Below are 27,001 nucleotides of genomic sequence, written 5' to 3' on the forward strand. Positions count from 1 at the left end.
CCTCAGAAATCAGGCCCATTATAAACGTATGGGGAAATTTCCCTATTGAAATGCATTGAAACACTTTTTTCAAACGCAAATTGCGCCAAAACTACAAATCCGATCAACACGAAAAATACTTAGCACACCTCTTGGGGACGCTGGCTTCGAAATGACACCTCACTGGAGTCTGTGAGTGAAGCGGTTCGGGCCCCATTAACTGCGGACTGAATAATAATAAGAAGAAGTTTACCACGATGGAATAACAATATAGTGCTTTGTGCCAAAGCACTATAATTAGAAATGGGGAGTATCTCCAAGAAGCCCAACATCTCCCAGTCTCTGATTCAATCAAAGTACCAACAGCTCAGCACATCCCTGCATCAAATTGGACGACTGAGCTGTCTATCAAGACACTGACAGCTCCCTCACCCGATTGGATGACTGAGCTGTCTATCAAGACATTGACAGCTCCTTCACCCGATTGGATGACTGAGCTATCACTCACTGTGCCCATAACACGCTGAGGGGAGGAATCGTGAAATTACCCCCTCTTCAAGGGGGGGCTACCGTACACCCAGGCTTCAAAGGAAGCCTGATATGAAAGGTCCTGACCAAATGATTGGCCTCACAGAAAGAGTCGGAACCCAGGATTTCTCCTTGGTTTCTTATCCTCTCCAATGAACAAGGTACTGGAGGATATTTCAGACCTTCCGAGAATCCACGATCCTCTGCACCTCGTGTTCTAAATCTCCATTGACCGGAACTGTAGGAGACGGGGGGGGGGGGGGGGGGGGAGACGGACAACACAGAAGGGTCAAGTTCTGTGGACACGGAAAGACTTGAAGATGGGACCTGCTAATCGTTTCCTGTTGGACTCTCATTTTAGACGAAGTTGAGCCACCCCAATATTCTTTTGAACCTCCCTCCAGACATCCCCAAGTTTCTCTATGGCTACCTCTGCTCCAGGACACCCAGAACTCATCCTAGAAAATTCACCAAAATGAGGATGAAAACCATAATTGCAAAAAAGGCAAGTTTCAGTGGACTGATTGATCCGACTGCTAAAGACGAACTCGGCAAGAGGTAAATATGAAGATCAGTCCTCCTGCTGAGCTGCAACAAAACATCTTTAAATCTGTTCCAACAATTGAGAACCTGGAGACAACCATCCACATATAATGGAATAATAATGGAATAGCTCTATCCTCACCTACTGTATTCTCACCCATCCCTTGTAGATTGTGAGCCCTCGCGGGCAGGGTCCTCACTCCTCCTGTACCAGTTATGACTTGTATTGTTCAAGATTATTGTACTTGTTTTTATTATGTATACCCCTCCTCACTTGTAAAGCGCCATGGAATAAATGGCGCTATAACAATAAATAATAATAATAATAATAAAGGACCTTTAAAACTAAGGATTCGGTGAGTGCTGCTTTTCTCATTCTCTGCGCTTTATCCATAGTCAATGAAAGCTAATGCAGATAACCATTGGTTCTTAAAAAGTATTTCTATGTTTAACACTATTTTGTCTGAGGTGTAAAAGGGTACCTGGCTGTCGGGGTGACCTCTTCGACAATCACTCAGACTTATGTGTTTCCCATAGACTTGCTTGCTTACGAGCATGTTGCGCAGTCCTTAAGGAAATGTCCAGCGTGACCACAGTATAGCCACAATATGAGATCCTGGGGTGCTGATGAAAAAGTACAATAAATATAAATGACTGGCCATTTACATAAAACACCAATATCAATAATTCTATAGCAATAATGCAGTTTGCCTAAGTAACAACCAATCTGTAGGTCAGAAGATGGGCAGTGTTTATATCAAGTGCAAAAAGGATTTTATATGGTACATCTATTGCACATATCAATCATGGCAGTGGTTGAAGGAAAATGAAGGAGCACAGAATGTAAGACAGGTGCTCATACAATCGACAGAGCTGAAATCCTCATGTCGATCAATATAAAAAGATATATGAAGCCCAAAGCATGCCATACTAATAAATGGCAGCAGTACCTGGTGACATGGTGTATAGGGTAGCACAGGAGTGCCCCAGTAGATGTGCGTGGAGAGCCTCAATGTCAAGGACGGGGGTCTCCTGCATACCCACGATTGCCATGCCCACCCATGGGCGGGGTTAGTGACTCGATTCCAGCGCGTCCATGTTAAATGCCGCTGTCAGAAATTGACAGCGGTATTTAACATGTTAACAGCGGCGGGTGGATCGTTATTCCACCCACAGCTGTTAAGGGTATATGACAGCTGATCAAATCAGCTGACGTGCCAGAAAGATGCGGGCTCAGTTGCCAGAGCCCACATCAAAGGGGGGTGGGGGGCACCCTATGACGTACCTATACGTCATAGGTCATAAAGGGGTTAATAGTTTAGATACGCCAAATGTGACAAATTCCTTTAAAGTGAAAACCCCTATGTAACCCAGGGAGAAAACTCACACATCCCATTGCCAGTAAGAAATGCTACAGTTTCTAGGATAAGGCATGAAGTGCAAATATATTAACCCCTTCCTGACATCAGACGTACTATCCCGTCAAGGTGGGGTGGGCCCGTATGACCACCGACGGGATAGTACGATAGCATATCGCAGCTGACATCCGGCACTATGTGCCAGGAGCGGTTACGGACCGCCCCCGGCACATTAACCCCCGGCACACCGCGATCAAACATGATCGCGGTGTACCGGCGGTATAGGGAAGCATCGCGCAGGGAGGGGGCTCCCTGCGGGCTTCCCTGAGACCCCCGGAGCAACGCGATGTGATCGCGTTGCTCCGAGGGTCTCCTACCTCCCTCCTCGCCGCAGGTCCCGGATCCAAGATGGCCGCGGCATCCGGGTCCTGCAGGGAGGGAGGTGGCTTACCGAGTGCCTGCTCAGAGCAGGCGCTGGTAAGCCTGCAGCCCTGCACAGCAGATCGTCGATCTGACAGAGTGCTGTGCACACTGTCAGATCAATGATCTGTAATGTCCCCCCTTGGGACAAAGTAAAAAAGTAAAAAAAAAAATCCCCACATGTGTGTAAAAAAAAAATAAAAAAAATATCCTAAATAAAGAAAAAAAATAAAAATATTATTCCCATAAATACATTTCTTTAGCTAAATAAAATAAAAAAAACAATAAAAGTACACATATTTAGTATCGCCGCGTCCGTAACGACCCAACCTATAATACTGCCCCACTAGTTAACCCCTTCAGTAAACACCGTAAGAAAAAAAAAAAAAACGAGGCAAAAAACAACGCTTTATTATCATACCGCCGAACAAAAAGTGGAATAACACGCGATCAAAAAGACACATATAAATAACCATGGTACCGCTGAAAACGTCATCTTGTCCCGCAAAAAACGAGCCACAATACAGCATCATCAGCAAAAAAATAAAAAAGTTATAGTCCTGAGAATAAAGCGATACCAAAATAATTATTTTTTCTATAAAATAGTTTTTATCGTATAAAAGCGCCAAAACATAAAAAAAATGATATAAATGAGATATCGCTGTAATCGTACTGACTTGACGAATAAAACTGCTTTATCAATTTTACCAAACGCGGAACGGTATAAACGCCTCCCCCAAAAGAAATTAATGAATAGCTGGTTTTTGATCACTCTGCCTCACAAAAATCGGAATAAAAAGCGATCAAAAAATGCCACGTGTCCAAAAATGTTACCAATAAAAACGTCAACTCGTCCCGCAAAAAACAAGATCTCACATGACTCTGTGGACTCAAATATGGAAAAATTACAGCTCTCAAAATGTGGTAACGCAAAAAATATTTTTTGCAATGAAAAGCGTCTTTCAGTGTGTGACGGCTGCCAATCATAAAAATCCGCAAAAAAAACGCTATAAAAGTAAATCAAACCCCCCTTCATCACCCCCTTAGTTTGGGAAAAATAAAAAAATTAAAAAATGTATGTATTTCCATTTTCCCATTAGGGTTAGGGTTAGGGCTAGAGTTAGGACTAGAGTTAGGGCTAGGGTTAGGGCAAGGGTTAGGACTAGGGTTAGGGTTAGGGCTAGGGTTGGGGCTAGGGTTGGGGCTAGGGTTAGGGCTAGGGCTAGAGTTGGGGCTAGGGTTAGGGCTAGGGTTGGGGCTAGGGTTAGGGTTAGGGCTAGAGTTGGGGCTAGGGTTAGGGCTAGGGTTAGGGCTAGTGTTACGGCTAGTGTTAGGGCTAGTGTTACGGCTAGTGTTAGGGCTAGTGATAGGGCTAGGGTTATTGCTAGGGTTAGGGTTGGGGCTAGGGTTGGGGCTACAGTTAGGGTTGGGGCTAAAGATAGGGTTAGGGTTTGGATTACATTTACGGTTGGGAATAGGGTTGGGTGTGTCTGGGTTAGAGGAGTGGTTAGGGTTACTGTTGGGATTAGGGTAAGGGGTGTGTTTGGATTAGGGTTTCAGTTATAATTGGGGGGTTTCCACTGCTTAGGCACATCAGGGGCTCTCCAAACGGGACATGGCATCCGATCTGAATTCCAGCCAATTCTGCGTTGAAAAAGGAAAACAGTGCTCCTTCCCTTCAGAGCTCTCCCGTGTGCCCAAACAGGGGTTTACCCCAACATATGGGGTATCAGCGTACTCAGGACAAATTGGACATCATCTTTTGGGGTCCAATTTCTCCTGCTACCCTTGGGAAAATACAAAACTGGGGGCCAAAAAATAAGTTTTGTGGGAAAAAAAAGATTTTTTATTTTCACGGCTCTGCGTTATAAACTGTAGTGAAACACTTGGGGGTTCAAAGTTCTCACAACACATCTAGATAAGTTCCTTGGGGGGTCTAGTTTCCGATATGGGGTCACTTGTGGGGGTTTGTACTGTTTGGGTACATCAGGGGCTCTGCAAATGCAATGTGACGCCTGCAGACCAATCCATTTAAGTCTGCATTCCAAATGGCGCTCCTTCCCTTCCGAGCTCTGTCATGCGCCCAAACAGTGGTTCCCCCCCACATATGGAGTATCAGCGTACTCAGGACAAATTGGACAACAACTTTTGGGGTCCAATTTATCCTGATACCCTTCTGAAAATACAAAACTGGGGGCTAAAAAATCATTTTTGTGAAAAAAAAAAAGAATTTTTATTTTCACGACTCTGCGTTATAAACTGTAGTGAAACACTTGGGGGTTCAAAGCTCTCAAAACACATCTAGATAAGTTCCTTAGGGGGTCTACTTTCCAAAATGGTGTCACTTGTGGGGGTTTTTAATGTTTAGGCACATCAGGGGCTCTCCAAACGCAACATGGCATCCCATCTTAATTCCAGTCAATTTTGCATTGAAAAGTAAAATAGCGCTCCTTCCCTTCAGAGCTCTGCTATGCGCCCAAACAGTGGTTTACCCCCACATATGGGGTATCGTCGTACTCAGGACAAATTGCACAACAACTTTTGTGGTCTAATTTCTTCTCTTACCCTTGGGGAAATAAAAAAATGGGGGCGAAAAGATCATTTTTGTGAAAAAATATGATTTTTTATTTTTACGGCTCTGCATTATAAACTTCTGTGAAGCACTTGTTGGGTCAAAGTGCTCAACACACATCTAGATAAGTTCCTTAAGGGGTCTACTTTCCAAAATGGTGTCACTTGTGGGGGGTTTCAATGTTTAGGCACATCAGGGGCTCTCCAAACGCAACATGGCGTCCCATCTCAATTCCAGTCAATTTTGCATTGAAAAGTGAAATGGCGCTCCTTCCCTTCTGAGCTCTGCCCTGCGCCCAAACAATGGTTTACACCCACATATGGGGTATCAGCGTACTCAGGACAAATTGCACAACAATTTTTGGGGTCCAATTTCTTCTCTTACCCTTGGGAAAATAAAAAATTGGGGGCGAAAAGATCATTTTTGTGAAAAAATATGATTTTTTACTTTTACGGCTCTGCATTATAAACTTCTGTGAAGCACTTGTTGGGTCAAAGTGCTCAACACACATCTAGATAAGTTCCTTAAGGGGTCTACTTTCCAAAATGGTGTCACTTGTGGGGGGTTTCAATGTTTAGGCACATCAGGGGCTCTCCAAATGCAACATGGCGTCCCATCTCAATTCCAGTCAATTTTGCATTGAAAAGTCAAATGGCGCTCCTTCCCTTCCGAGCTCTGCCCTGCACCCAAACAATGGTTTACACCCACATATGGGGTATCAGCGTACTCAGGACAAATTGCACAACAATTTTTGGGGTCCAATTTCTTCTCTTACCCTTGGGAAAATAAAAAATTGGGGGCGAAAAGATCATTTTTGTGAAAAAATATGATTTTTTTATTTTTACGGCTCTGCATTATAAACTTCTGTGAAGCACTTGTTGGGTCAAAGTGCTCACCACACATCTAGATAAGATCCTTAGGGGGTCTACTTTCCAAAATGGTGTCACTTGTGGGGGATTTCAATGTTTAGGCACATCAGGGGCTCTCCAAATGCAACATGGCGTCCCATCTCAATTCCAGTCAATTTTGCATTGAAAAGTCAAATGGCGCTCCTTTCCTTCCGAGCTCTGCCATGCCCCAAACATTGGTTTACCCCCACATATGGGGTATCAGCGTACTCAGGACAAATTGTACAACAAATTTTGGGGTCTATTTTCTCCTGTTACCCTTGGTAAAATAAAACAAATTGGAGCTGAAATAAATTTTGTGTGAAAAAAGTTAAATGTTCATTTTTATTTAAACATTCCAAAAATTCCTGTGAAACACCTAAAGGGTTAATAAACTTCTTGAAAGTGGTTTTGAGTACCTTGAGGGGTGCAGTTTTTAGAATGGTGTCACACTTGGGTATTTTCTATCATATAGACCCCTCAAAATGACTTCAAATGAGATGTGGTCCCTAAAAAAAATGGTGTTGTAAAAATGAGAAATTGCTGTTCAACTTTTAACCCTTATAACTCCGTCACAAAAAAAAATTTTGGTTCCAAAATTGTGCTGATGTAAAGTAGACATGTGGGAAATGTTACTTCTTAAGTATTTTGCGTGACATATGTCTGTGATTTAAGGGCATAAAAATTCAAAGTTGGAAAATTGCGAAATTTTCTAAATTTTCGCCAAATATTCGTTTTTTTCACAAATAAACGCAAGTTATATCGAAGAAATTTTACCACTATCATGAAGTACAATATGTCACGAGAAAACAATGTCAGAATCGCCAAGATCCGTTGAAGCGTTCCAGAGTTATAACCTCATAAAGGGACAGTGGTCAGAATTGTAAAAATTGGCCCGGTCATTAACGTGCAAACCACCCTTGGGGGTGAAGGGGTTAAATTAGTATAATTACATACGGTAATATGGCAATACAATACTAGGATGTATGAAAAGTGCATACGAGATTGCGACTGCAACTAGGATAGGTGATATGGTTGGTCTATGTTGCCTTTCTTCTCTGAAGTCCGCAATGCCTCTGTACAGATATTAATTACATCTCCAAGGAATCATTACGCATATTTCTTACCCTTTACTCAATATACAGGTCCAAAAACTTTATTCTGTGTTCCTTAGTCGTTATTTATACTTGTTATCCCTCAATAACACTTACTAGAAAAAAAACAAAAGAAATACAAATAATTAATGCTCTTGTTTTCCCTCTAGGGGGCGTTGCTGGTTCAGCGGTTTTGTGTATGTAGTGGTTTAAATAAACTCTTGCAGTTCTTATTTTGAAACAGCAGATGGTGCCAGTCTATAAGTGAATAGTGCAGCAGCTCCAGTCTGAGTGCCGCAGGAAGCATGTAGTGCAATAGGCGCCTTATTCCCCTCTAGAAGCTTATAGAAGCCACCGTTCTAGGAGCATTGTCTGCATCAGCACCACAGACAGGGCTCACTGCTCCTTCCTCGTCAAGCCTGGCCTTAGCTATAGAAGAAAGGCGTTTAACTGTGAGTATTGGTACCTACTATTAACCAGCATGTCATTGTTAGCCAGCTTTGTACCCAGAGACACTCCCTGGCTGCACAGTGATAGAATGCCTGCACATACACATAGGCAGATACACATACATGTACATCCATCTGCTGATTTCTGGTACAACATATAGGCTCTGACTATTCCCGTAAGGCACGATGCATAACATGGTCTTAGTATCCTTTTAGGTCTGTGATCTGCTCTGCCTGGCTCCATTTATTTCACAGGTATGTTGTTTTCTATTCATCTCCTCATTCACCAGGTCTGAAAGCAGAGGAATAAAGAATGGTGAAGCTGGGGAGTAATCTGAGTGACAAAACCAGTAAGGATCCCTCTGGTGAAGATGGATTTCAGACAGTGCCTCTGATCACACCCTTGGATGTAAATCATCTGCAGTTCTCTGCCCCTGAGAAGGTAATGTTATGAATGGATGTTCTCATATTTAAGGTCTAGACCTTCCTTTATATCTGGAATAGCTGTAAATCCCATCAATCTGTCAACTGCATTGCCTCCTCTACGTAGGTGCCATTAAATTGCCAGTGCATACATGTCCGTGTTGCTCAGACATGTCAGCTTTACATATAGTACACAAGGGACCCAGGTTCCATCTACCTGCGTGATCGTTGCCCTTGTTTACCGGAGATTCTACTGCAATCGGCTTATATGAAGTCTGTGGGGTGAAGCATAATTGCTATATATTTCATGCTATATATTAATGGCTAGCTCATAATTACTTTACACCCCAAAGGATATATGATGGATGAGCAAAAATATCTTATAGGATGGCAATTATAACGTATACAGATCTTTGCAATTCTTTATTTGGTTGCATTGCTAATCTGATAAACCACAGAAACACGCTAATGTATTTACAGCCCATTTCATCCACACAAAAGAATAGTACAATATTTTTTTAAGATCGTCCATTCTGCATAGAAAAAAAAATATCCTGTATTTAAAAATTGACACCATGTAGTTACAACCAAATCCAGTGGAATGAATTGGCGATTTGTAAATCCTCAATGTTTGGTTGTAAATTCCTACCTTTTTTTTTTCAATCCAAGCATTTCCAAAATTATTTACTGAGAAATTTCTTGATGTCTTTATAGCAAGTGAAGATTTTTTTTTTGGTCCAGAACTCGAGTTCCCACAGCTGAATGATAAAATAGAAGCTGCCTATGGCTACCACTAGAGGGAGCTAGAAGCATACTACATACACATATAATAAGCGAACTCTTAAGTGCCACCTAGTGGTGATTGCAAGAATTTTTCTGAAAAAAGTATAAACAATTGTGGCCAGGATGACAGGACTGAAAAAGCACAACAAATGATTGCTTGGAAAGAAAAAACTAGGTAAAAAAACAAAGAAATAATTGCTACAAAGGGAAAGGCAGGTTGGTAAGGTTACAGTCAAAGTTGATAGTCACTGTAGTAAAAGGGTTGTTTGATATTACAAAAATTAACATTTATTTTTATAAAAAAGTGGACTACAGCTTTAATATATCTATTATCCAGTAAAAATGGTGTCATGTGAGTAGAACAGAAGATCACTTTGATGCAATACTGACTGACCTCGTGCAGTATAGTCATGTTTCAATGCAATGTAGCCCAACATCACATACTGGGGCCTAAATGATTAATATATGGAATGGAAAGCAGGGAGAATGGAATTTTGAGCAATAGGTTAGATTCTGTCCTTAGCAACAGAGCCATTGCTCCTATAGTAGTTGTTCCTTTTTACTGGCAGATGTGGGGGAATAGTGGGGTGCAACAAATTGCTGTTCCTCTGCATCAATATAGTATACCATATTATGCAATCAAGCTCAATAGAGGGATAAGTCCAAATATTCTAAATATTCTAAGGCTGTGAATTTAATTGAGGCATCCACTGTTTAGAATAGTGTCTGTTCAACTTTTGACTCGAAAAATGACCCTTTACTTATACCTCGGGCGGGACAATACATTAAAGCATGTGAAATAGCCATTATGGCCCCTAACAAACATACAGAACATATGTTTTTGCTGTATTCTGCTAGGAACTATGTATAGAGGGGATACAGAAATGAAAAATGGCCATATAAACAAAGGATGTATGTGTGTGTTCTGACACTACAGTAATGTGAGGATACCAATTCTTCCATAAAAGTTCCCACTACAGTGCCCCAATAAGTGTCATACACAGGCAAACACGTAACCCTCCATATTCCTTCTGACGGAGGCGTACATATAAGCTTCTGGTGGAAAACTTACAGGGTTACATAGTGTGATGCAGTGACCCCTGTTGCAGCTAGGGGGCACTGTGTGTGCTCCTCAGGATATGTATGGAGGCGTATCTGTGGTTATAATGGTGATAATGAAACAGTGACCGGCAGGATTGTAAATGGCTGATATGTGTGGCAGAGGGAGTCTGCGCTGTAAGCCTGAAGTAATGTTGTTGTTCTGGGACCTGTAGTCTCCAAGTGTTTGTATAGTTGTAAAGGGAGGCTTACTGGGCTAGTTTGAGAGCTGGGTGGGTCAAACTAGCCACACACACCTCCCATCTATGGGAGTGGTTACAACTACATAATGTGACCAGGGTGTGAGTCTACAGTGGTGCCTGTGTATGGACCTGAGTGGTCTCTGTAAAGGAGACTGTGTAGATCCTGGACGGCTTGTGTGTTGGGAGGTCCTGAGTGTGGGCTGGATCCCTGAATAGAGCACTGTGAGGCCGTGGATCTGAAGACCTATGTGTTGGGAGATCCTGGGAGTAGGATCAGATCCCTGTTAAGCGCACTGATAGACTTGTGTGTTGGACCGTCCCAGGTGGGGACGGACATCCTGAACAGCACACGCAGTGGCCTGTGTTGGAAGTCCTGGGAGTAGGACTTCCTGAATAGCACAACCTGTGTTGGAAGTCCTGGGAGTAGGATTCCTGAAGAGCACATGGGAAGGAGTGTATGCAGAGTCTGCAACGGCACTGCATTGGGGGAGCTACAGCCCGTCTGAGGATCTGGACTGACTGATGTGTGCCTGCCAGGCAAGTTGGTGATCCCTTTTCGGCAGTTTCCCTGGAGGAGAGAGGACTGACAGGAGGTCAGCGTGTGGAGCAGTAGCTCCAGAAAGGTAACACCCGGGAAGGGGGCTATCATAATGGCAGAGAAGTATCTGCCAGTGGAACAGACTGTTGGTGCTTGTTGTGTTCCATGGACATTGTTGAACTGTTCGGCGTACGGTCACCCACGGCAACTGGACGAAGTGAGGTCCAGCGTGTTTAGAGACTACGAACCAATGTCGTGTGTGCTATATAACTAGAGACATTGATACGGCGTACGGACACCCCCGGGAACTAGTCAAGGGGGGCTTGCGGGTGTAGTGTCTGAACTGTGAGTTAAAGCCGTATAAGAAGTATCTAAGTTAAAGCTGCAACTTAATGTCATCTGTTGGTGCCTATTGTGTTCCATGAAGTGTAATGGACTGTGCATGACCCGGTTTATGATGCCATAATAAACCGCATAGACTGTTTTGTGAGAAAAACGTGCCTGTGTGACTGAATCCCGTTGCTAAGCGAGTGTCCCCCAACACATACAGTAAGCGCTATCTCACAATAGGTTGAAAAATACACACAGGTCCATCAAGTTCAGCCTTTCCCTATTTCTAGATGGTTTATAACTCACAATGACATTTGTGAGAAAATCATCCAGACCTTTTTTAAAAGCTGTTAGTGTATATCATTACTACCTCTTGTGGTCGGCATTCCATATTCTGACTGCTCTAACTGTAAAGAACCCTTTCCTATTTAGCTGCTGGAATCGCCTTTCTTCCACCCTTAATGAGCGCCCCCTAGTCCTCAGTATGGTCCTTGGAAGGAATAAGTCTGCCAGTGTTTTCTACTGGCCACACATTTATACATGTAAATGAGATCTCCTCTGAGACGTCTTTTTTTTCTAAGCTAAACACCCCGTCTTTTCCAACTGTTAAACATAGGAGAGTCCTTCCATCCCTTGTAATCATCGAATCGCCGGCCTTTGAACTGACTTTCGCATATCATTTTTAAAATGTGGGGTCCAAAACTGGATCCCATATTCTAGAGGTGTCCTCACGAGTGATTTATAAAGATGTAACAATATGTTAGGATCACTGGATTTTCTTTCTCTTTTTATACACCCTAAAATCTTGTTTGCTGTTTCAGCTGCTGCCTGACATTGAGTACTGCTGTTAAGTACTTTAGTCCTTCCACCCACCTCCCAACCCTATACTGACCATCAGCAATTATAACAAACTACTGCACCATTTACATTTAATTGCTACAAGCACATTTTAGTGATAATAATACAGCTAACATTTAAAAACGGCAAGTTTTATTTTTATTGAAAAAAATCATAAGATAAACTATAGAGGTGAGGTGACTGAAAGGATACAGTGGTAGAATTAGAAAAAGGAGCAATGCTTGTGGTTTGTGGTATGCCCCCCTACGTGCACCGCTTCAGTCATTGTACAGTGTGCAGAAGAACACGCTGCAGTATATCTTTTTTTCATGGACTGTGATATATTAATAATCATATCGTGATTTAAACGTTTGAGACTTGTACATAATGACTGCTGCTTATTTGTTAAAATAACGCAACAGACAATACTACTTACCTATTAAACCATCTGCTCAATACTCTTTTTGCCCCCCTATCAGACTAGGTTTACAGTATAACTCAACCATAATTTTACATAGATGCCAGCCAGCAGAAGCTCCCATACACATTAGTACTTTATGGCCGACAGCTTTCTCTACCGCTTCTCCTATAAACAGGAACACTTGGCTCAGCCCGCTTGTGTTCACTATGAGAGATTCACTGCCATACTCTTCTGTTACGGCCTAGCTCGGGTCCGAACAAAAGAATTTAATGATGCTAACTGTTCAGCTCCCAGAAGTAACTTATATATAGCAGTTAGGAATTATCCATATTAGAATTTACAGAAGATTGCTAAAGTATTTACCCCCTTTGCCTGCTTACCTATTTTGTTACATTACAACTGTGTTTAAATATTTTTGTAATACGTTCTGTGTAGGGTTGAGCGACTTTTATTTTTATAGGATCGGGTCGGGTTTCACGAAACCCGACTTTCTCAAAAGTCGGGTCGAGTGAAATCGGCCAATCCTATAAAAAAGTCGAGGTCGGGGTCGGCCGAAACACGAAACCCAATGCAGTGCAATGGGATACTATGGTTCCCAGGGTCTGAAGGAGAGGAAACTCTCCTTCAGGCCCTGGGATCCATATTTAAGTGTAAAATAAAGAATAAAAATAAAAAATATTGATATACTCACCTCTCCGACGCAGCCCGATGTAACCGGTAGCTTCAGTACCTCAGAATGAATTGCGACCAATTACAGGCCACGACGTCATCTAAGGTCTTTCAAGCGCTCATTCTGAGGTACCGAAGCTGCCGGTTACATCGGGCTGCGTCGGAGAGGTGAGTATATCAATATTTTTTATTTTTATTCTTTATTTTACACTTAAATATGGATTCCGATACCGATTCCCGATATCGCAAACATATCGGAACTCGGTATCGGAATTCCGATACCAGATTCAGAAGATCGCCGACCTCATGGCCGACCCCACACAGGGGTCGGGTTTCATGAAACCCGATTTTGCCAAAAGTCGGCGACTTCTGAAAATGGCCGACCCATTTCGCTCAACCCTAGTTCTGTGTGTGATGGCATCAGTACGAATAGTTGGTGAAGTGAAGTGAGAAAAATATAGGCATAAATTACACTAAAAGATCAAATAATTAAAAATTGTCATGCGCATATGTATTCACCCCTTTTAGAGATACTTTTTAAATAAGTAATTAAAAAAATATCATGGGGTCCCACCCATTTTTGACAACCAGATGTCAATTCTGGCACCTTGCTCTTCCCACTTGCCCTGTAGCAGTGGCAAGTGAGGTTCATATTTGTGGGGATGATGTCACCTTTGTATAATCCGGTGACTTCAAGCCCACAGACAAGTAATAGAGAGACATCTATAAGAAACAAAACACACTTTTCCTTTTAAAAAAAAAATAACAAACACAGTTATACTCACCTAACTCCCATTCCATTGAAGCCCTCGTCTTCTATAATAAAACAAAAATAAAAAAGCAATAATAACCGTCACCTGTCCATCGTTCTGTCCCATGCTGTAATCCATGTCTGGGGGATAAATAGTTTTCAACCTGTACGATGCCAAGATGCGATCGTCCAGGCTGAAAACCACTGGGAAATGATCTGCTGCGAGTGCAGCATCAGTGACAAGTGGTGACGTCATCGAGGTTACTGCCGGTCACTGAGGCTGCGTTTCCAGCGGGGCTGAACTGCAGAGGCAAGTTCACCGCAGTTCAAATTCACCGCAGTGAACTCGCCTCTGCACTATGGGACAGATGAGGGATATTGCTGTTTTTTATTTTTGTTTTATTACAGGAGAAGAGGGATTCAGTGGAATTAGGCATTAGGTGACTAGAACTGTGTTTGTTATTTTTAAATGAAAAATAAAAAGGTTTTGTTTTATTTCAAATAAAAGACTTTACTCTGGCTGTGTCTTTATTTACCATGTAACTATAGGATTAGTGATGGATGGGTGTCTTATGGACGCATCTCCATTAGTAATCCTTGGGCTTAATGTCACTTGACAATACAAAGGTGATATCAACCCCACAAATATGAACCCCACTTGCCACCACTACAGGACAAGTGGGAAGAGCCCGGGATAGGACCAGAATTGGCGCATCTAATATATGTGCCTTTTCTGGGTGGCTGCAGGCTCCTATTTTTAGGCTGGAGGGCAAAACCCATGGCCCCTTACCAGCCTCAGAGTACCAGCCCCCAGCTGTCTGCTTTAGCTTGTCTTGTTCTCAAAAATGTGGGAGACCCCATGCCGTTTTGTAAATTGATTTAAATTAAATAAAAAAACAGCGTTGAAACCCCTCTATTCTTGATAACCAACCTTGCTGAAACAGACAGCTGGGGATTGCAGCTCCCAGCTATGAGTTTTGCATGGCTGGTTATCAAAGATACAGGGGAATGCACAACATTTGTTTTTCATTATTTATTTACAGAGCAGGCATAGGCTGATGAATCAGCTGCTCCTGCTTTCACTGTTATTAGTGACAGCAGGCATCGGCTGATGGGAGCAGTAGTCCCATCAGCTGACATCAGTGACCAGAGGCAAACTTTATACTTCCAATCACAGCTGCGAGCTCAAGCTGTCTTTTGACAGCGTGTGAACCGCGGCTTTCTGACCGACGGTGATGATTTTATAAGACATCTATCCATTAGTAATCCTATAGTTATATGGTAAATAAAGACACAGTTTGATTAAAGTCTTCTATTTGAAATAAAACAAAACACTTATACAATTTAAATAAAAATAGCAAACACAGTTATACTCACCAAACGCCTAATTCCATTGAAGCCCTCATCTTCTGTAATAAAACAAACATTAAAAAAAACAATGTCACTCACCTGTCTGTTGTTCGGTCCCATACCGTAATCCATGTCTGGGGGATAAACAGTTTTCAACCTGGATGGTGCCAAGATGCGACCCTCCAGGCTTGGGGACCCCTCTACTCTTGATAACCCGCTATGCTAACCCTGACAGCTGTGGCTTTAAGACCCCAGGTGTGAGTTTTGCCTAGCTGGTTATCAATTACATTTTAAATTATTTATTTACAGCGCAGGAGCCGGCTGATGAATAATCTCATCAGCTCCTCCTGCTGTCACTGTTATTAGCGGCAGTAGGAGTTGACTGATGGGAGTAGTAGTCCCATCAGCTGACACCAGTGACTGGAAGAAAACTTTATACCTCTGATCACTGCTGCGTGCTCACGCTGTGTTTTGACAGTGGAAACCATGGCTGTCTGACCATCGGCGATGATTTTACCGCTAATCAGAAACGGTGTTTGCCACGCGTCTGGCTTCTGTTCAGCTGTGTCCTATTCAGAAGTGCACAAAACAGTGACCGACGGCACTTTTATGCAGTCTTAAAAAGACGGACACTGCTGGATCACAGGTCCTATAGTGCCCACAGTGCCTCCATCTGCCTCATTATAGGGAATCTTCTGAGATTTACATAGATACCCTGGTGTAAGCATTCAGCACAGAACGCAAAGATAAATTTGAGCCCAGTCTTACTTACTTATCATTTTTATGTTTTGGTACTTTTACACAATAAAAGCTATTTTATAGAAAAAATAATTATTTTTGCATCGCTTTATTGTGAGAGCTTTAACTTTTTTATTTTTCTGCTGATGGAGCTGTTTGACAGCTTGTTTTTTGTGGTACAAGATGACAATTTTAGCTGTACCATGTTTATTTATATATTCGTCTTTTTTATTGCGTTTTATTCCACTTTTTGTTCGGCAGTATGATGATAAAGCATTGTTTTTTGCCTTGTTTTATATTTTTTATGGTGTTCAATAAAGGGGTTAACTAGTGTGACAGTTTTATAAGTCAGGTTGTTCTGGGTGGTGTCTTCCCTCTGCTTGCTCCCTAAATGCTTTGATCAAGTTCGATTGCAGCATTTAGGGGGTTAAAGTGCCGAGAGAGGTGCAGGACCGTTACTGGCATTGAGTGCCGGGTGTCAGCTGTCGGAATCAGCTGATATCCGGCGACGATCGTGCGCTGTGCACAGCCTTTGTGCTCGCAAAAATCCCAGGGACGTAGCCATACGTCCCAGGTCAATAAGTTCACAGGGACGTAAAAACAGACAGTGAAATGTTTTGCACCACAAATCAGCTACACTCCTTGGCTATAATGTCTGTATACTCTTTTGTGTCCTCCCCTGCCCAGGAGATGTGGTATGATCAGACTATGTTCCTGCAGGGTCAGACACGGCCATTACACCGTACACAGCAGGGGAACATATATAAGATTATCTCAGCACAGGAACAATTTTTTTTAACACATCCAATTGTGGAGCTTCTTTTTAGTTCAGGATCTAGTAATTAAAATATACTTTGTTCATGGGATAACCCCCTTAAAGGAGGATAGGGAGGAAGATCAGGAATGCAGTTTGTCTGGTTTCTGATCTTCAGGACTTACCTTGCTATGCCTGGAGATAGCAAATTTCAGGTCATGATACCTAGGAAGCAGTACTGAGCTCCTCTTCCTACAACCTTTCATTTCTTCATACAGTGTACTGAATGCAAGGCACTGGAACAGTAGATAGGGCAAAGTAAATCGGACTAGTTTGTTCCAGCTCTTCACTTTCTTCTAGTACCTCCTGACCTTTTACTCTTCTGTATCCTTTATCCAGGAGAAGTTTTCTACTGCCAAAAAGCTAGACTATGCTTGGTAACTTCCTCTGTCACCCTTTGCTATATCTCAACACTGGTACAGAAGAGAAACCATGTTGGGCAGGCTTGTCAGTGTATTGCAACGCTACTACCTGAGCTTCAACCTGGAAAAATCATAGTACTGTTATGCCAGTTTTCATTGATTAGACTCAAGAAGAAATATGTTTTTATTTGACTCTTAGAGCAGTGAAAATTATGTCCCTCTCTTAGATCATTGTATCTAATTTCTTGTATGAATTTTAGTATGGACTAGAAAGTCTTTATAGAATATTACAAATGATCTGAATTGAATGATTTATGTTGGATTTTTTACTATTGATTTAATCTCATATCACTATTTAACAAAATGAACGTGCGTGGAGGGATATCTGAAATCCTGACAAAAAACAGATACATATTTCTAAGTTATATGTACTTAGTTTACAGAAGAATATTTTTAACTGGATTTCACCTTTAACATTTTATTTGTTGAATTACAGTATAATATAAATTATATATTGGATGTATTCCACTGTTGATTTTTCATAATTTTAATTTTTAGACTGTTCACTAATTTCCAATACTGTAGTAAATTATTGTATGGGTTGTTAAAATAGGCAATCAAAATACAGTAGCTTGGCTGCTTTTGGAACTCCAACAGATTTCAATGAGGAAAGCAGCGGATATGGATTGCAGTGTGTTCAACCGATCCCCTCCTCTGTACACAATTATAGGGACCCCTGAATTCTGTCAATGGATTAGCATTTTAGACGTGTGATCTTCACCGATCACGTTATCATTCATCTATAGCATGATGGAAATACCATAAAAGTCTAAGAAAACATATTTTAATAGCTTGGACATTGAGCCATAGATTCTTTTCAGGGGCATCTTTCTATGAAAAGCTGTTGTACTAACCAAAGTAAACCTTTAATAGAATACAAATATGGAAAAAGTTCTAGTGGTCTACATCATGATCTTGAAATTTCTAATATTCGGATATATTTTAGGTGGTTGTCAAGACAAGGACAGAGTACCAGTCGGAACAAAAGAACAAGAAAATTAGAGTGCCAAAAATTGCAGAGTTCACTGTGAGCTTTACGGATGGGGTGACTGAGAGGTTAAAGGTATTGTATCTCTACTCTTATCTGTGATTACCTTAGTTTCAGTTGCTTGCTTGGTACAGATGATTCTGTAAATGATTTTTTTTTTTTTTGTCCAAATTTTAAAAATTGTATTTGGAGAAAATTGCTCTTTTTTAATTTTTGTTTTTCACAAAATGCAAAAACTTTTATTAAATAAAGAAATAAATTGCTTGCAGGCTGGTTCAACTTGGTAGACATATGTCACAATTCATCCATACTAACTATGTAACTTACAGTGATTATTCATGATCTGTTTTTTAGAGACTGGCGTCCTTTTTTTTTTTATATGTAGCACCAAATCCTTTTGTATAAACAGCTTAAAAATAACATGTTGTCTGTCTGTAGTTGACATTAACGAAAGCTTAAGAATAGAGATGGGCGAGCCTGAACAGTAAAGTTTGGCATCTGTACCGAACACCTACTGTTCGGGCATGGACACCAAACACGAGCTTCACCAGTAAGTCTGTGTTTTTGCTCGGGTTTGAACCCTGAACACCTTGTATTTGTCACGCTGTCATGTGCATGACAGCTTGGCAAACTGCTTCTGATCGGCGGTAAAATCATTACTGCCGGTCAGACAGCCATAGTTCCCACGCTGCCAAATGACAGTGTTAGCCCGCAGTTGTGATCGGAGATATAAAGTTTACCTCTAGTCACTGGTGTTGGCTGATGGGACTACTACTCCCGTTAGCCTACACCTTCTGCCGCTAATAACAGTGAGAACAGACGGTGGCTGATGGGAGCATTTATCAGCCGCCGCCTGCTCTCTAAGTAAAAAAAATGGTGTGGGTTCCCCCGTAATTTTGATAACCAGTCAGGCAAAACTGACAGCTGGGGGCTGCAACCCTCAGCTATCAGCTTTAGCAAGGCTGGTTATCAAGAATAGAGGGGTCCAAACACAGTTTTTTAAAATTATTTAAATAAATAATTATAAAAAACGACATGGGGTTCCCCCCATTTTTCACAACCAGCCTTGCTAAGGCAGACAGCTGGGGGCTGATAAGGGGCCATGGATATTGTTCCCCCCAGCCTAAAAATAGCAGCATACAGAAGCCCAGAAAAGGCACATCGTGAGATGCACAAATGCTGGCACTTTGCCCTGCTCTTCCCACTTGCCCTGTAGCGGTGGCAAGTGGCGTTCATATTTGTGGGGTTGATGTCACCTTTGTATTGTCTGGTGACATCAAACCCATTGCTTAGTAATGGAGAGGCGCCTATAATACACCTATCCATTACTAATCCTATAGTTGTATTGTAAATAAAGACACAGCAATAATAAAGTCTTGTATTTGAAATAAAAGCAAAACACACTTTTTTTATTTAAAAATAACAAACTAAGTTATACTTACCTAATGCCCATTCAATTGAATCCCTCGTCTCCTGTAATATAACAAAAATAAAAAACAACAATATTCCTCACCTGTCCGTCGTCCTGTCCCACGCCGTAATCCATGTCGGTGAATTACTAGTTTTCAACCTGGACGGTGCCAAGATGTGAATGTCCAGGCTGAGAACCACTGATGAGTGAGCTGCTGTGAGAGCAGCATCAGTGAGCAGCAGTGACCTCATCGAGGGTACCATGGGTCAATGAGGCTACGTTCCCAGCCAGACTGAACTGTTGTGACCTCAGCATTCTAAGGAAAAGTCTCACGGTGCAGAAGTGAGTTCACCCCACTTCACTGGGAGAATTTCACCACAGTGAATTTGAACTGTGGTGAACTCGTCTCTGCACCGCAAGACTTTTTCTCCCTGTGCTAGCAGTGATCTCACTGGAGGAAGGTCACCGTAGTTCATTGGCCCGGCTGGGAACGCAGCTTGGGGACCCCTCTATTCTTGATAAACAGTCTTTCTAACGCTGACAACTGAGGGTTGCAGCCACAAGGTTTTTTTTTCATTATTTATTTTGAGGGCAGGCATCGGCAAATGAATACGCCCATCAGCTGCCGCCTACTCTCGCTGTTATTAGCGGCAGCAAGCATAGGCTGATGGGAGCAGTAGTCCCATCCTCTGACGCCAGTGACCGGAGGTAAATTTTACACCTCCGATCACAGCTGCTGCTCATGCTGTCATTTAAAAACTTGAGAACTGCGGCTGTCTGACCGGCGGTAATGATTTTACCGCTGATCAGAAGCAGTGTTTCCCGCACTGTCATGCACATGACAGCATGGCAAACACTGGTTGTTCGGGCCCTCCATTCAAATAAATGGGTTCCGTGTTCGGGTTCAGGTACTGTTCGGGAACCTGAACCCAAACTTTTTTTAACTGTCCGTCCGAACCCACCATACCCAAACATCCAGGGGTCCCCCCATCTCTACCTAGGGACTTACGGCATAGGTTTTATATTAAAGAAGACCTCCATCCCAAAAAAATGTATTGCCTAATCCTGTGTTAATGTGTATGCAGCGTAGTGTAAGTGCAGTAATATACTTGCCGATATCCGTCTTCCCCAGTTTCCAGTGCCGCTCTGGTCCTCTTCTGGGTCTCGAGATTCTGACTTGCTGGATCACACTTTGGTCTTGAGCAGGAAGTGGCTTTTACCATGTAAATTTATGTAGCGTCAGAATGAGACTACCTAGGCTTACCGGTACATTGTAAAAGAAACCGATTCACTCATAGTGCATAGAGTGAGCCAGTCTGAAGAGCAGTGACGTCACCCAGAAGACAACCAGAGCATGACTTGAAAGAGGGGAAAACAGCAATCGATGAGTATATTACTGCATTGTCGCACAATGCCTATACATTTACACATGTTTAGGCAGTAAAGAGTTTGGTGGGAGTGCTTCATTAAACTCATTGGTAACACTGCATACCCTTAGCTTTTTATGGATAGGAGGATTTTGTTTACTTTTACATTTGAGATACAGATCTACATAGCTGTTATAGACAAAAAATGTTAAAAAATATTAGTTGGGACTATTTGAACATTTTCTTTTTCATTTGAAAAATAAGATAATATGCTATTATGGAAATAGCCTCTCTGTAGTCTGAAAAGACTGAAACATTTTCTAATAATACCTTCAATTTTTACATTGTGCTTTTAAAAGGAATCTGTCAGTGGGTTTTTTATATCTAATCAGAGAACAGCATGATGTTGAAACTGAGACACTGATTCCAGTGATGTGCGCTTACTGCAGATCTAGCAGTGCTCAGAATGCTTAGCCTTGCATAACTCCTCCCATACCACTGATTGGCAGCTTTCTGTGTACACTATACATTGACAGAAAGCTGCTTTATCAGTGGTGGGGGGGTTACACTGAGCAGTTGACTAGGAGGCACCTAGTCCTGTAGTGATAATTTCCTGCTGATAAAACACTGATTTTACTGAAACAGCAACACACAGCCTAGTAAGTGATACATCACTGGAATGAGGTTCTCAGCTCCTACATCATTCTGCTCTTAGATTACATGGCTAAAACCTGCTGACGGATTCCTTTAAAAATACTTTGTAAAAACTAAAACAAAGAGTGGAATGTTAGAACCTACACGAATATTTTCACACACCGCTGCTTTGCTTCCTCAACCCGGGGTTAAACAAAAAATCTGTGAATTATCTTTCACCACACTTTAGATATGAATGTGATAAATAAATATTGCCTATGCCTGGCTTATAGTTTGCTCTTCTATTGCTAATGCTGTTTTGGTAAAAGTAGATGAAGAATGACTCATTATTGGCCATGATCAGTGCTTGAGTTGTCATGTTCTCTATGCTTTTTATGTTTTATTATACCTTTGTTCATCTCTCTTTGTACTGACTGTCACAGCATTGTGCATTTCATTCCTCTAAAGAGCACTGCCAATCTTCTTCTATTACCTGCCATTATCTACGATTTTAAGGTCTTCAGTGTGCCCCACATTAGTGAACGGTGTCATGCTTTCCAACAATTTGAAGTGTAAAGATGCTCAATGCATTATTTTATTTATCACCAAAGTATTATAGAACTTTGTACTGTGCAGTAATATATATACGCCACAATCTTATTGTTACCCCCCTGCCACAAATTTATTTTACAATCAGTCTGGCAATTATACAGTCAAATGCTTAATGTAATTGAGTCATTACTGTGAATCGGTGTTTAGTACAGCGCTGCACTTTTCAGGTCATTTCTTTTGAAAGTTTAGCATTTCTGGATGACTCAGCTCTAAACTTAGAATTCCTTATTGCTGCAATAGTTGCACAATAATTCAGTGAATTCAATTATGTCATTTTCTGTCTACAACAAAGATACTGCTGGGTCAGGTATTTCTGGTAAGTGACCATGAATGTAAAAAAAAAATCACAGTATGCCATGACAAGATGTAAAAAAAGTATTAGGTCGATGTTTCTTTTTTTTTTTTAGAAAGTTATTCAACAGAATGCTTGAGATGTTTTTCGGAAAGGGAAGAGAAATATTGCAGTGATCACAGGGCAGACATTTTTATAGACTACTTGTCTAAAAATCAGTTGAAGTGATTCTCTCTTGAACCTAAATTAATATACAGTGACGAGCAAAATGGTAACAATGTTTTGAACTTTTGACTTTCTGTCTTCATATCTCACCATCCATTACTGCTTCGAACGTGAGACTACCATCATTTTTTAGACAATCATCTTGGCTATCTTATACATATATTTGACTTCCAACTATTTAGGATATGATTAGTTATGCAGTTTCTTCTCATGTCACTGCATTGTTACTGTTTTGCTCCCAAAAATCTAAATTTTAATTTTTATTACGGTATTTTGTTAGCATTTTGGCTTTCAACACTACCTGAATCCTTCTGGGCATGCTCTCGATCAGACTCTAATTTGTCTCGACCGAAATCTGATCCCAGGCCTCTTTTACATGTTCCCTAAGTTGGTGCACTGGTCAACTCACTTAGGTATGTATACAGTTTTTTTCTTTAACCCCTTCATGACCTTGGGATTTTCCGTTTTTCCGTGTTCGTTTTTCGCTCCCCTGCTTCCCAGAGCCATAACTTTTTTATTTTTCTGTCAATATGGCCATGTGAGGGCTTATTTTTTGTAAAACAAGTTGTGCTTTTGAACAACATCATTGATTTTAGCATGTCGTGTACTAGAAAACGGGAAAAAAATTCCAAGTGCTGTGAAATTGCAAAAAAAAGTGCAATCCCACACTTGTTTTTTGTTTGTCTTTTTTGCTAGGTTCACTACATGCTAAAACTGACCAGCCATTATGATTCTCCAGGTCATTACGAGTTCATAGACACCTAACATGTCTAGGTTATTTTTTATCTAAGTGGTGAAAAAAATTCCAAACTTTGCTAAAAAAAAAAAAAAAAAATTGCACAATTCTCCAATACCCGTAGCGTCTCCATTTTTCATGATCTGGGGTCGGGTGAGGGATTATTTTTTTGCGTGCCGAGCTGGTGTTTTTAATGATACCATTTTGGTGCAGATACGTTCTTTTGATCGCCCGTTATTGCATTTTAATGCAAAGTCGCAGCTACCAAAAAAACGTAATTCTGGCGTTTCAAATTTTTTTCTCTCTTCGCCGTTTAGCGATCAGGTTAATCCTTTTTTTTTGTTGATGGATCGGGCGATTCTGAACGCGGCGATACCAAATATGTATAGGTTTGATTTTTTTTTAATCGATTTCTTTTGAATGGGGCGAAAGGGGAGTGATTTAAACTTTTATAAAATTTTAATTTTTTTCACATTTTTTAACCTTTTTTTTTTTTTTTTTTACTTTTGTCATGCTTCAATAGCCTAGGCTAGAAGCTGGCACAACTCGATCGCCTCTGCTACATAGCAGCGATCATCACATCGCTGCTATGCAGCTGAATTGTAGGTGTGCTATGAGCGCCGACCACAGGGTGGCGCTCACAGCTAGCCGGGATCAGTAATCATAGAGATCTCAAGGACCTCTATGGTTACTATGCAGAAGCATCGCTGACCCCCGATCATGTGATGGGGGTCGGCAATGCGTTCATTTCCAGCCGGATGGCCGGAAGCGCCGGTTAAATGCCGCTGTCAGCGTTTGACAGCGGCATTTAACTAGTTAATAGCGGCGGGTGAATCGCGATTTCACCCGCCGCTATTGCGGGCACATGTCAGCTGTTCAAAACAGCAGACATGTCCCGGCTTTTATGCGGGCTCACCGCCGGAGCCCTGCATCAAAGCGGGGTATCTGACCTCGGACGTACTATCCCGTCCGAGGTCAGAATGGGGTTGACCTCCAGGTTGGGTCTGTAGACTGTGAGGGCTAATCCAGCACCTCTACTTCATTGTCATTGAACCATTTATTTTCAAATCTCGAGATATGCTTCGGGTTGTTGTCCTGCTGGAACACTGTTGTCCTTTTCATACCTGTAGTACTCGAGTGTACAAAGTAACGTGTCTTATAGGATACTCACATATAGCTCAGTATTGTGACCACCATCGGTCATGGTCAAGTATCCAATGCCTTTGGTTGTGAAACAACCCCATGGTGCTTGCATGGATATCTGTGATCTTACTATTATGAATCAAGCAAGCCACCTCCACTGCCGTGTTTGTCGCGCGAGAACTGATAGACCTTGTGATGAGCTGACTTGTTGATTCCTGTATTTTATCTGGACGTCCACCTCTTTTGAATTAATTAAAATGGATGGACTTCATTTTGTTATTCTTTCAACTGTCATGGCACTCACATGATGCAGTTTGGCAAATTTCTTGGCCGACGACTGCTTTTGATGAGCTAGATGATGCTGTTTCTCTTTTCTTGGCTAATGTTCTTCATGGCTGCTCCTCGATTCGAACCAGTGACCTTTTGCTTGGGAATCAACCTAATAGTACACTGGAATATTAGTGAATGTGAGAACTGGTTGTAATTTGTAGTATACAGGCAAAAAAACAACAAAAGCTTTCCACCACCAGGAACAAAGCTAACAATGTAGTGACAGGACAAGAATCTGTATAACTAATCATATGCTAAATGGTTGTAAGTCAAGTTTATGTATGAGCTGATTGTCTATAAAATTATGATATTGTCACATCCAAAGCAGTAATGAATGGTGAGATATGGAGCCTGAAAGTCAAAACTTCAAAACATTGTTACCCTTTTGCTCATTACTGTATATTTTACTTCTCTATTAATTATGTGTATATATGTACCTCCAGTGCATCCACATTTTTGTTTGACTTTCCAGAAATATAGACCTTAAGTGGATGTGGCCTATGTATAAGTGCTCCAATGGGGCATTTTCACAGTATCTTCTATCCATTCCTTGGTAAGAAAAAAGAAAAAAAAGCAGAGTTTTAAATGCCTTGTTAATTAGTATTTAAAGTTAAAAAAATAAGTGAATATAATGTATCAACTATCTTTTTCATGCTCCTTATAACATACAAAGATACAAAGAGGTATATCGCATGAGTTGGCTAAAATAAAATCTCTAAAGTAATGCACATCATAGCTTTTACTTTGTTAAAGCAAAAACATAACAGTCAACAGTGTAATATTCACTCCTTTTTAGCCTCTTTACTCACTTCTTTCTTGTTCCTGCTTGTCACATTAAGGGTATATTCAACCATCAGTTTTTCACGTTTTTCAAGAGGGCTACCCTTGTTTTTCCCTAGCCATTTCACTAGTGATGAGCAATGCTAAGGGATGGGATTCATTTACTCCACATACAGGACATGTCACTGGCTCAGAGGCTCGGTCTATCGAACAATAGAGTATACAACAGTGAATACTGTTTTCTTGAACTTTGGTCTGACTCATCAAAGCATTTATGCCAGAAATCTTGTCTAAAACATTTTGCGTTGCTTAAAAATGTTGCAACTTTTCAAAGTTGTATAAACAAGAGGTGCCTGCAAGCTGTATAGCAAACAGCTTGCAAGTGTGTGCTCCATGGGCGAATTTGGCAATGGGCAGTGCATTAAAATCCCTCCATTCTTGAGCATAAAGGGGGATTTAATAAGAGGTAAGTTGCAAATTTGCTTGAGTCTTACCCATTTAGTAGGATGAAACAGTCCCTTTAAGTTAAAAACTGTTGTTCAAATAAATAAGCTGCCTTAAGAATATAGTAATTAACCAGAACCAGCATGGGTTTGTAACTAACAAGTCATGCCAGACTAATCTAATTTCCTTCTATGATGGAATCACTGACTGGGTGGATCAGGGAAATGAGGTAGATTGTTGTGAACTCTGTGTTCAGGCTCCCTCTTGTGGACACTGGTGGTATGGTGTGACTTTTGCTTTGGGCTCCCCCTGGTGGCTTTGCCTACATCCTGCTGGTCTCTGGCTATCAGCTGGTTCGTTATCCTCTGGGAGGTTCCTATATAGCTCTGTTTTACTTCCACTTGTTGCCGGCTGTCGATGTAATCAGTGCTACTCAGATTCCTTCTGACTACCTTGCTCCCAGTCCATCCAGGATAAGCTAAGTTTTGTTTGCTCATTTTTTGATCAGCAGTGTTTATCATGTTTTCTGTTCCAGCTTGCTAAAATGTAATTCCCTCGCTTGCTGGTTGCTCTAGTGGGCTGAGTTTCTCCCCACACACCGTTAGTTGGTGTGTGGGTTCTTGAAATCTCAGGATGGATATTTTGTAAGGGTTTTTTATTGATCGCATAGACCCCTGCTCTATTTTCTGCTTTCTAGTACTAGTGGGCCTCTTTTGCTGAATCTGATTTCATCCCTATGTATGTGCCTTCTTCTTACTTCACCGTTAATATTTGTTGGGGGCTTCTATATCTTTGGGGATTATTTCTCTGGAGGCAAGCGAGGTCTTTCTTTC

At 41.4% G+C, this 27,001-nt stretch overlaps 1 protein-coding gene across 1 annotated transcript in view; it reads left to right on the forward strand.

The window, feature by feature from the left end:
- Positions 1 to 7,670: 7,670 nt before the first annotated feature.
- Positions 7,671 to 27,001, forward strand: part of NSG2 (neuronal vesicle trafficking associated 2) — a 124,591-nt gene continuing 105,260 nt past the window's right edge. Inside the window, exons 1-3 of the mRNA XM_077265812.1 lie at positions 7,671 to 7,833; positions 8,121 to 8,272; positions 18,154 to 18,270. Coding sequence (XP_077121927.1) covers positions 8,144 to 8,272; positions 18,154 to 18,270 — 246 coding nt within the window. The 5' untranslated portion in view covers positions 7,671 to 7,833; positions 8,121 to 8,143. The remainder of the gene's footprint in view (positions 7,834 to 8,120; positions 8,273 to 18,153; positions 18,271 to 27,001) is intronic.

This window comes from Ranitomeya variabilis, chromosome 5, assembly GCF_051348905.1.
Source record: "Ranitomeya variabilis isolate aRanVar5 chromosome 5, aRanVar5.hap1, whole genome shotgun sequence".
Classification (NCBI taxonomy): Eukaryota; Metazoa; Chordata; class Amphibia; order Anura; family Dendrobatidae; genus Ranitomeya; species Ranitomeya variabilis.